Raw genomic sequence first — 12,630 nt, forward strand, 5'->3', positions numbered from 1 at the left:
AAAGGGACTTGTTTCTGGTATATGAAAAAACCTTATGAGGAAGATGTCAGAGAAACCTCTGTTCAGTTAACTTGTGAGAAAGAGCTAGGGAATGAACTAGAGCTGTCTTTGTAGAGGAAAACTGTCTGATCATCAATATTGTTGCATAAATTCAAAAGAAGGGTTCTTTCAATAAGGTACCATGTAAGTGGTGGTTCAACTTATCACATCTCAAGCACATATACTCAGAAACCTCAATACTTAGCTGGACAGCTTCATGCTTGGGACGGAATATGACAGTCCATATTAAGACGTGTGGATATCAGAAGCCCTGCCAAGACATGGACGACAATAACTCAAGGAAGAAATAGGGACAAAATGTAGCGTTAGTGCCAAATACATTTACGCAATAAATTGTACTTAATAATATGCTGTAATTGTCAAATAAAACAAGAAAAAAAAAATAACTTAGTTGGTACCTCTGGTAACTGCCCAAAACAGATCTATTTGCCGTTTGATGCAAATACTGACTCGAAAAAAAAAACGGGAAAGATGGGCAAACTTTGCTTCATACACAGTTAGGGTACGTTTACTTTTCTGCAAAAGCCATTCGCAGATAAAAGTACTTTAAACACTTCCTTTCAACACCCCAAACTGCATTTCTGGAAGCTGAAGAAAATCTCGAGCGTGCCTTCAAACATACACAGTTTGCTCTGACGATAATAGTCCTTGAGACTTTAAACTGCCTCTCACTAAAGGACAAATTAGCTCCTCTCCGGTGGGCAAAGACACACAAAGTCATTGAATTTCATTCTTTTCTTTAAAAATAGACACATCTCGTTTTAAAGTTGGCACGCTTGGAGGCTTAAAAAAATAAATAATCTTTTTCTGTTTCATATGCGGTTTGGTAATTACATTTTCTTTTTAAAATACCCAGACTAGGCTCACCTGCATGGGGGCTGTCCGTTGTGATGGACACTGATGGGGCAAGCAGGTCGTTATGGTCTGGTAACATGTCAATGATCTTTTTCCTTAAGTTGCAAACCTCATAACGCGCTTCTTCTTTATTTCTTTTCATCTTGTTACGTTTTAAGTTACTGCTTTTTCTTTCAAGAAGATGCTTAGTTGTATGAAAGTTATTATTAGCTTACTTGTTAGACTCAAGATGCACTTCATCCTTTAAAGTTGTAGGTTCGTTGATCCATCCTCGCCAAAATGTAGTGGGCTGGACCCACAGGTTCTGGTGTAGATATGAAGACACCGTAGACCAAATCAGGTACATGTAGAAGATGTTTATTAGTTCTTCAGATGCAGGTATCATTATCAAGATAACAGCCCCATCAGGAGCAGCCTACTAGCCGCTCAGCCCATCCTTAACTGAAACTATCATGCATCCAACATTCCACCCACACTAAGATTCCAATGAGAATACTCACACTGGGCTGAGCAGCTAGATACAAGAACATACAAACAACATGAGGATACCACAGTGTGCTGAAACTTTGGGTTGTGATCTCCTTTAGTGTATAGAAAAGGCTCTTTGTGGAGCTTGTACCTTCTCTACTATGTACAGTAGAATAATCTTTTTTGGTTTTCATGGTTGCATTTGTTATTGGGCTTGAGTTCAGTTAAGAATTCATCCATGGGTTCTTTCCTTTAAGTGTGTTCCAATCTCCTCACCCTACTCCACAGTACTTTAAGCTTATTGGTAAGTAAATTTTCTGTCTTACTAGCTTGATTCCTTCTTGGAATACTTAGTATGATAAATTCATCAACATAGAGAACAGAGGTAGCATTACACCAGTGCTCCATTTGTTGAGTAGATCTCATTTAAGGTCATTTAGAATATTAACACAACCAGTCTGTGCTAGTGTATCCGTATAGCGAGTTTGTTACTTGGAGTGGGAAACCAAGTAAAATTTGCAATGTTTCTTTGAGGAGGTGCCTTCTCCAAATTCCCAATCTTAGATGTGGATTTTGTTATGCGTAGGAGAGTACAAGTGCTGTACAAATCCTAGCTATTTTATGTTATAGCCAGGCTGATCACAACTGGTCCTGAGGGTCATCATACCATATGCTAAGATTAACCCCTTCGATGCTTGTGACGGAACCATTCCGTCATCAGTCACGGCTGAGCTGTGCTGATGACAGAATAGTTCCGTCACGACCACACCCTGTTCTGGAATGTCCAGCACAGGGGCAAAATTCAAGTAGCAGCCAAGGTGTTAATAAAACTGAGCATCTCTGAAATGCATACCTTTAGTGGTTAACAGGCTTCTAGCAACCCACAGATAAATTTAATCTTAAACTCTCAGGTGAGCAATAGTTGAATAAAATTGTGATAGACCCAAAGAACAAGACTGCACATTTCTGAATAGTATCTCAAAACAGTTCCTTGAAAAAAAAACTGCTTCATCTAAAAATATGCTATTTAAAGTCAGTTATTTCCTAAGAAAAAATCAACTGAACTTTTTGGGTAAAATCAGAATTGTGGATTGTTATTTGATCAGATAATGCTTTAGCTACGATTGTGTAGCCTAGTTTGCACAAAGTTATGGTTTGGTAACATTCACAATTGTTTTCAGTTTGTTGGGCTTCAAAAAGCTTGCAATTGAGCTATATAGAAATAGGATGAAGATGTGTTGGCTAGCAAGGTGGTGGAAAAAACAGGATGTTTTCAGGTGTCCCTGAGAGCTATATTGCCTGGCTTTTCTGCACACAGATCCACTGCTTCAGCTGCTTCATCTTTGTCAAGGTGTAAACAATATGCCCTGCTCCAACTATTTTTGTTAATGTAATTGTTTCCTCCACACAGTGCAGCATTAAAATCGTCCCAGACAAAGTGTTGTGCAAAGGTATCCCTATTTTCAATAGCAGATCTATGTATACAAACCTTTATTTTTGTAAATCTTCATTGTCCAATAAACTGTTATAAAATTTTCTGCGTAAATGTGACATTTTCTGTTGGGGTTTGTGCATTTCACCAACTACTCTGGCATGTTCAGAGAATGACACAGGTTGCTTCCACATCTTAAAAATAGGTAACAATAAAATAGAAAGTTCTGCATTCAAATAATATACCTATAGAGCATGATGTTGCCTGCATCATAAATCAATTACATGTATTACCTTTGTCAAAGCTTGCAATGGACACATACCTTCAGGCTTTCTTGTAGTTCCCTGGGGTCAGTAGTGTATATATGTTAGCTCTGTTGATAATTGAAATATCCCTGGTAACCGTGGAGTGAGGCAGGGGTGTGTGTTGGCGCCCACTCTTTTTACTTTTTTATTAATGGGGTCAGGATGGCTGTGATGCCCCAAAAATAAACAATAGAAGAATCCCTGCCTCGTTATTTGTGGATGACACCCTTTTAATTTCCAAATCTCCCCAGGGCCTTCAACAACTTTTTAATGATTGTATACAGTTTTGTAATGACAGGGGGTTGTTCTTAAATGAGGGAAAAACTAAGTACATGATGTTCAATAAGAGAGGGAAAAAACAGATCCATTCAGGCAGGTAGCACTTCTCTTGAACAAGTTGACGTCTTTGATTATTCAGGAATTTGTGTATCCCCATCAGTAAACTGGGACGCACACAAGGAGAAGGCTAAGTTACATCAAATTTTTCAATGTAACCATATTAGCAAGATACACAGAAAAACAGTGTCATGGCAGATTGCACCTGCACTTGAAATTTACTATTCGAAGGTTTTGGGGAGTATATTGTATGGTGTAGAGTTGTGGGGTCAGGAAGTATATCACCTTTAACAGTTGTGGAAAACCGTTTTTTAAGATCCCTGGTTGACCTCCCCCTAGCACCCCACTGAAACCTTTGTGCATGGATCTGGCGCACAGACAATTAAAACACAAGGCAATCTATTGATTGATAATGTTTTGGTTTAGGTTGCAGACTGTAGAAGAGCTTGAGTCTTACTGTGAGATTCTGTTAGACCTCATAAGTTTTCCATCGGTGTCACCAATAAACTGGTTTACTACCTTACGGAATGCCCTAGTAAAGTTAGGCATGGAGGCCTTTCGGACAAACCCGGAAAACACGAGGGGAACCCCAAGAGCAAAAATGAAAGAACTGCTTTGGAAATTGATTCTAAAAGAGGATTATACAGTTTTAGAATCCATCCTGACCAAAGACTTTCTTAAATTGAAATGTTCTTTGCTCTTTGAGCCAACCATTGACGAAATTGTTCCGCCGATGGCACCGAAACTCTTTCTGCAGTTTCGCTACAAATCTCTTGCCACCAAACTGTTTTGTTCAAAATGGTCTAGCAATAATGACTTGATTGATCTTTGCCCTGCATGCCAAGGTAGCCCAGAATCCATACTCCTTCTACTCCTTTTTTGTCCGAGCTACCAGTCCGTGAGGACAAAATTGATTGTCCCGCTAAGTTTTTCTAGCAAGACGGGGCATTACTTAGAGGTCCTAAGCTTTTTGTGTACTCGTCAATCTACTGTATTTGGTCATGCTAGATTCTGTCATGCCATTTGGATTAGGTGCAGGAAAATAAGTATGGGAGACACATTGTCTTGAAAAATGTTGCTAGACCTGAATTTCATTCTCTTTAACCCATACCATTTAATTGTATTGTTGATCTATCTTTTTTAAAGGACAAACAATCGGTGCAGTATATATTTTAGGATCTGTGTGTTCGTAATAATCTTTGTTGATGATGATGATGATAATTGAAATATGAACAATATTGTTGTGCGTCCTGATTTAATACCCAACACCGTGAGTAGTTTCTGCAAAGGAGTTGGATTGACTATGCCTGTCCTGTAGAAAGGTAATGAAATTAAAGATGAACCCATTGCTCACTCCTCTACCTAACACCTGTGAAATGCATGCAAAGACCTATGACTAAAAAACCCAAAACAGGTTTAATATGTTGATGACATGAGTTGAAGGGACAGATGTTGATTGCCCACTTACCAGCCCAATTCATCCATACATTCCAAAGGTTAATTTATCCGTCTCTGCATTCATTAATTCATTCATTCAATCAATCATTCATACATTCAGCCACACATGGACCTAGTGTTGTATATCTCAACTCATACATCCACACAATCATAAATGCAACAATGCCAAACAGTGAATCAGCACTTCCAGTTATACTAGAAAGGCAGATCTTTTTGGCATTTTTTTGTTTAGAGGCGCTCTCACTGTTCCAGGGGTAAGACTAAGATGCTTCTAGGCTGGAAGACAAATTACTGTATTCCACTTGAATAGGAGTTTGGCAGATGAAACAGTTGTAATCGAGTAGATGGAATATCCGTCATATTTGTGATGGAGAATCCTATCATCCAAAATCAAAATCAGCTCAAAAGTTCTTTAACCTATGGAAGATGTATGACTCCTAGGTGGCTGTCTGTATTTTACTGAAGCAATATTATTGCACCAAATGTGTGGCTTTACCGTCTCAGGGCCACCTATGAAAAAACCATGGAGTAAAGTAATTATTTTCTGAGAGCATTTTCACCAGACACCTGGGAAGTCTCTTTTTGCATGATTCTTGCTACAGATACCCGGCATCTGGGTGTTAAAAACTGCACTCTTACATTATCATTTTGCATTCCAATATTTAGTTTCCTGTGCCATCTGCTGACACGACATATGCATGTGCATACCTACCACTGCCACAAGTGTCAACGAAGAATCACATTTATAAGGTAACTTTTTGTTTACTCAAAAGAGTTCATTACATAATAAACTGTAGCCATGCTTTCCACATGAAAATACATGTTATTGAGAATTTTATTTCTTTCAAATTATTGTTAGTTAACTTGACAATAGATCACCACCTTGATGAGTGAACATGCTTATCTAGGTACATCACATTTACTTGTAACTCCCTAGTCCTGCACATCCACATTGCCATCTACCAGAGTCCAGTACTATGAAATTCATATGTTAATGGTGAAATATATAACCCCCAAAAATAGCCTATTATATCTAATTTTTTTAGGCCTAAAGCACAACATTTGGTGGCATTGTCAGAAAAAAATATATTATGGGCAGCTGTAGAAAGATTAGTGTCTACTCATGCATGGGGAATCTCATTTGAATCTCTTTAAAGCAGTTCCATAGATGTAAGCAAACAAACAAAATGTGGAAAATTGATCCGCTCAAAAATGCAGGAAAAAGTTTTTCAGGGTTGTGTTCTCCTGCCCTTTATAACTACTTGAAATCTATTTTATTAATAAGTTTCAATAAGTATTACGTGACAGTACAACATCAATTAATCAAATCATCTTACTGAGACAATTTATAATAGAACAGGAGAAAATACGAACAAAAATGGAGCGTTTCAACCAACCTAGCTTATGAAAGACAGGAAAATGGTGAAACAACACAGCTAGAAAAACTGTGGAATAAACAAATATGACGGAAAGCATAACTTTTTTTTTTACTCTATAGAGTTTAGTCTCCATGGAGGGGGGATCAAAGTGGGTTGATCATGGGGTTGCATTGGTGTCATGGTGAGGGTCCACTGCAAATTGCTATTATTAGGCCTGGAAGTTAGGAAAACTAAGATCTAAACTAAGACAAAAGTCTAACTTTACAACTCGTAAATGCCGTTTGTGAATACCAAAAGTTGTAAAGTTAGAATTTCGTCTCAGTTTACCTTTGTGAATCGGGATCAGTGTTTATTCAAGATTCTCAGAGCTTCCTCATTTAATTAAAGAGGTTGAGTGCCCTCAATCTGAGTGGGCCCAACAAGAGAATTGACAACTATATTTATGCTTAATAAATAGAGTTGGCCCCCATTTCTAAGGGTGTGTACAAATTTCCCAAGGACATACGGTAACAATTATGTGTGTCATCCTATAAGTCATCCTATAAAGAGGTGAAGTGACTTCCTGACTTTACTACACTCAGAAAATCCTATATAAAATTTCGGAAGCCTTGTAAGTTTATTGCAGACAAAGAGGCCATACATTTTATCAATAAATAATGGCTATGAGCATAGGGCGCAGAGAAAGCAGAAATCCCTAATCAATGTGCAAACTAATTTGGATCATGGGTATTACACAATACTGTAACTTGATTTAGGGTCACGAATACATTCAATCATCCAAATTCAAAGTGGGATAATCCAAACCCCAAACTTAATTTAAGTACTTTACTTCTTCAAATGTCTAGTGAAATTTAATCCTAGTGACTTCCTACTTTAAAAAACTGTCCTGAAGAAGGTGAATGATTACCAACTCACTGAAACACAGCGTCGACTTTTTGTTTTCTTGTACTACATATGATTGTAAATTGTATTTTATTATGAAATGTTTTTAACTTTATTTGTACATTTTTACAGAATAATTGTTATGCTTTCGATGTGTACTCACCCTGTCCCTTCTCTAAACATAAGGGTATCTCCCCTGTGTTTTACTTTACTTATGAGCATAGGGCATAACACACAGCTTTTATAAAAACACCTGCTTTTCAGAAGGACAAAAATGAAGAGTGAATAGATTACTTTAATTATCTAGGGATAAAACATTGGCTGCAGATTCTCTTGTTTAGCTGATGAATTGTAAAGCCCCGCGTTGTCTGCAGATGACTACCAAGTATGCAAATATTCTACTCACAATATTAATACATGTACATTTCAATCATGCATATTCATTATGGATCTTAAGAAGACCTAGCTCGATTTACAGTATCGTGGCTTGTGAGTCCATGCTCAAGGAATACCTTTGTTCAAAATATTTTGGTGGTCTCTGTAATGCCCTACAACCTACACGGCAAACAATTTGTCTATTAAAGAGATTAATAAAAAATGCAGAGGCTCCCTTGAAATTTGTAACTGCTAAACAATCCTGACTGGTCCAAAGGGATCAATGCCAGAATGAAGGTAACCCAACATTAATGAGAATTTGATTTGGTGGTCCGAAAGAGATCGATCAATGCCTCTAAAAGAGTGGGTCAGCGTTCACTCTAGTTTGTACAGGTCACTGTTAAAAGATGCATGTTCCGCTGGTGAGCAAGGCTTGCCTAAAATTCTAAGCGGTCAATGAATGTAGCCAAAGGTCAATGCAGGAGCAGACTCAAGTTGGTGACATATCCCAGGCATGCACATAAATTTACCTTTTGAACAAGGAGTGTCAGAGGGATATGTAACCAGGCCGCCTTCCACTCACTTAGGGCCCGACGTAGGTAATAGTGAAATACCAAATTCTAAATACCGAATTTTACCGATTCGGTATATAGAAATTGGTATTTCAGATGTAGGTAAGAATTCGGTAAAAAATACTGAATCCTTAATATTCGTTATTACCAAATCGGTAATTGAGATTCGGTAATAACGAATACCCACCCATTCATTCCTATGGGCTTGGAGGCCCATAGGAAAGAATGTGAAGACATTCGGTATTACCGAATCAGTAATACCGGGAGGTATTTCAAGGGTACCAGGGTGTACAAATGAGACCCTGTTGCACCCCTGAAATGTGCATGTGTGCACATGTGGCACACATGCATGCCCTAAGTGCATGGATGTGTGGCACATGGCACTTAAAAGAAGCAAGAAGTGCCTTTTTAAAGAAATTGGGTAATTACCACCAACTTGAAGTTGGTTGTAATTACCAATTCCTTAAGGCCCAACAGCACTCATTTATGTGCTTTCTACATTGCATTTAAGGAATCGGTATTACTGATTCCTTAAATGCAAGGCCAATAAGGAATCGGTATTAAGGAATCGGTATTTACCGATTCCTTATTACTGATTCCTTCCCAACATCAGGAATGGCTTAATACCAGTCGATGACGGTGAAATTTAACGAATTTCACCGTTACCGACTGGTATTTGCCCACCTACATCTGGCCCTTAGCTACAAAACACAAATTCCTAGTTGCAATGAATGTATACATTATTAATCCACTTGGTATCAAGTATACCATCTGGGTGCGGCTCGTCTGATATTTATTTAGTAATACCTCCCATGTGTGTTCAATTATTTTTAGAGGATCTCTAAAAATAATTGAACACACATGGGGCATATGACTAAAAAAAATCAGCCTAGCAGCACCCATGGGGTATACTTGACATCCAGTGGATTAAGAATGTATACATTGATTCTGTGTCAGTTGCAACTAGGCCGTTATGCATATTATTTTACCTGACCTTCATCCATTTCTTTTTAATTTGCCACGTTATTTGCTCACTTGTTTTGAGGTATGACACCAGCATTGACATGTCTTCACAAGGCTTCATTTGACCTTTGTACTAGCAAGCACCAGGTTTAAAGAAGCAGACCAAGGGGAACACCTGGACAACAGTGAAATTCAAGGGACAAGATTAAGAGAATAGTTGTTTTCATTAATGGTGCGACTTCATGTATGTTTCTGTGTCCATGATTAATGTAGTGGGATTAAGCTGAAATTGGTGTAATTAGCATGTTGTGATCACATATATGGTTGAACAAATCAGCCTATGCTTAACCTGACACTGAAAACATTTACAGTTTTTATTGCCCTCTATGCTTGGTGACTAAACATGAGTATACCAACACTCTTTGTGGTTATTGTGTACATTTCATTTTATAGCTCTCAGAATCATATTCAAAATGGAGTGTGCACTTCAACCCAAGGCCTTGAAACTGTCTTTAATCACACCACTAGTGCAGCAGCCAATTTTGTCAGATGATCTCCCCTGCCCTGCTATTCAGTGTCTTTAAGGTGACATTTCCAGTGTTTGCTCCTACCCATTAACACAAGAAACCTTCCTATAACATGTGTTTGCCCATCACAGTTTGATTCGACCATACAAAGTGGCAACGAGGACCTGGTTCATCACATCCTGCTGTATGCCTGTCCGAACTCCACCAACATCTCCATTGCGCCAGCAGCATGTAACAACAAAACAGACTTTTATTCATGCACACAGGTGCTTGCTGCATGGGCTGTGGGCGGTCAGGTGAGTCAATGAATGAATGTCTGTGGGCATAATAATGCTGTGCCCTATATACTCTCACCACATGGTGTGCTCTTTACTTGCCACAAAAGGAAACTTTCCTATTGGCCAACCACTAAGACTTCCTTTTTTCTTCAAATTTCACTTCTCTTCTTGAACCACAAACAGTTCTTCTTTCACATGGATGTCCCTTCGCCTTTTGCACGTATGTCAGTACTCTTTAAACTGTCGCTCCTCCTCTTGCATGCTTGGCTGCACCACCGTAACTTTCTTATCTGTCAGTGTATGGTTTGCTTACCTTGTAGAATATAAGGTTCAGCTTGTTTTAATATCACTTACATACAGTACAGTTTGGACAAGAGTTTTGCAACTCAAGCATTCTACAAGAGCATTAAACACAAAGACTAGAGCATGAAAGGCAAGAGAAAACACTCACTGCCAATGCCAATTGGTCTTTCCTTATTGTGGTGTTTAATGAGTGGATAGTAGTGAAGAATAGTGTTATGGATTAGGTTAAAGTATTGTGCATTATGTGGCATGGTGTGCCATGGAATTATGTGGATAGTAATTATGTGGTATGACTGTACAGATATTATGTGAAGTGTGATTGTATGTCGTTGAGAGTAATGATGTGGGTTTGTATTTTCTGCTGTGGAGAGGTTTGCAGTGGAGTTTAATGATGTGGTGTGCTGTTGAACTTTGCAGCATGAGGTGAAATTGTGTCGTGTTGATTGGATGCATGTGGTGTATTGTGAAATTGGATAAGATGTGGAATCAGCACCCATCAAAAAGTATCTTCCATAGTCTTTAGTAGTCTTTAGTATCCTTCAGTCAATCACTAGGATTCATTCCAAATGAACAGGTCCAAACTTGAATGTAGTTAGCTTTCAATTCTTTATTGTAGTATTCAACAGTTGGAAAAAACGATCCAATATTACAGTAGATTTTTCTTTTTTAGCCAACGCGTTTCGTCTCATGAATGAGACTTCTTCAGGGCTTATAAAAACTGTCTTTCTGAAATTAATGCCAACATGAAGTTTCCTTAATTCAAGCACAATTGAGATGATCTGTCAATTCAGATTAGTATCCGGAAGAGACGGAAAACGGCATAGTAGCCTGAGAAACTTGATCAGCAAGGGTAGTGCAGCAACAAATTGACAGATCATCTCAATTGTGCTTGAATTAAGGAACCTTCATGTTGGCATTAATTTCAGAAAGACAGTTTTTATAAGCTACTTTTTGATGGGTGCTGATTCCACATCTTATGCTTTGTATTTTGGGCTTTGCCCTTAGAGGAACAGAGAGGGTTGTGTTCCTTGGTCTCTTGAGCACCATCGCAACATTTCAAAGTCACAGACTACAACAGGTGCAGGTTTCTTTGCATCAACCCTTGTGCGTATAAGTGTATTTCATTATTGTGAAATTGGGTTGTTGAGTTGAAATATGTATGTAATAGGGATTCTGAAAGATCAACGCATTATACAAACAACTCCTATACCAAAGGAGACATGCCCATTCATCAGATAATGGTGATGGAGCAGTGTGTGTCTAGTGGAAAATATTTCAAAGCATTGTTCCAAATATATGACTGAAGCATGGTGCGATAGTGCAAAGCCATGAAAGTGGCCCTTTAAAGGGCCACTTAATTTTTTCCAGCAGAATGAGAATGATATAAGATAATAGTTTGCATGGCACAGCTCTGATGTCCTCACTTGACCTAGTAGTCGGAACCTAAAACCATTTTGTCTCAATAATTGCAAACTCTGGGAGCCTCTGACATGTTTAGTTGGCCTTTGGACTCTGTGTAATTTACCACTGCTAGCCAGTGGTTGTGCTCATTCCCTAAAACATGGTACGCTTACACCTGATTGGCATCTTTAGTTTACTTAGAAGTCCTTGGTAGAGTGTTATACCATATACATGGTGCCTATACATTAAATACAAATATAAATTAAATAATGGGCTAGGAGCCCTTTTGCCACTGAGTTAAGTAGCCCCTTAAAACATCTTCCAATTCTCCCATTGCAGCCTGAATGCAGTTTTAACCTTCTAATTTGAATTGACAAAATAAACCCCCTGCCAAGTCTTAAACTCCCCTTTTATTACATCTAGGGGTATACAACCTTTACAACGAATCTTTTACCACGCACTACCATTACAACGCAGTCATTAAAACGCAAACCATTACAACGCATTGCACTGGGGGGCGCTCTAGGATGAGGGAATACGTTTAATTTACTATCAAACACCTTCCCTAGTGTCCACGGGGACGGGAGTTGGAATATTAAATTAAACTATTCACTATCCAGCACCCCAAAGTGGAGAAGTGTGGCTCACTGGGTAGAGCAGGCAGACCCAGAAGCAGAGGTCAGACCCGGGACCAGGGTTCAATTCCCGACGCGGCAGGGTCTTGAGCCCAAATGTCCACTGACTCAAAAATTCTCGCTTCGGTGCCCACTCGAATCATGGGTTCACACTCTGCAACTCTGGGCATTAGCTTGCTTAATCTCCACAACGGCCCCCTGCGGAGGGATGCCTGGCTTTCACCTTGGGGATGCCCAGTATGGGTTATCTCACAGGGAAAAAGCCAGGACGGGTTCCCAAGGCAAGCACCGAGATGCTCCAGGGTAAGTCGAGCGCTATATAAGACTGTACAATAACAATAACAATAAGAAAACGTGGTCCAAATACAATCAAGGCCCTTTAAATGGATTTAAATTCATGA

The 12,630-nt window shown here is 38.9% G+C and overlaps 1 protein-coding gene across 1 annotated transcript in view; it reads left to right on the forward strand.

Moving 5' to 3' along the window:
* LOC147700823 (putative DBH-like monooxygenase protein 2) overlaps positions 1–12,630 on the forward strand; it is a 173,375-nt gene that overhangs the window by 46,133 nt on the left and 114,612 nt on the right. The window contains exons 4-5 of the mRNA XM_086929743.1: positions 5,581–5,664; positions 9,744–9,908. Coding sequence (XP_086785869.1) covers positions 5,581–5,664; positions 9,744–9,908 — 249 coding nt within the window. The remainder of the gene's footprint in view (positions 1–5,580; positions 5,665–9,743; positions 9,909–12,630) is intronic.

Source organism: Lissotriton vulgaris, chromosome 7 (genome assembly GCF_964263255.1).
Source record: "Lissotriton vulgaris chromosome 7, aLisVul1.2, whole genome shotgun sequence".
Classification (NCBI taxonomy): Eukaryota; Metazoa; Chordata; class Amphibia; order Caudata; family Salamandridae; genus Lissotriton; species Lissotriton vulgaris.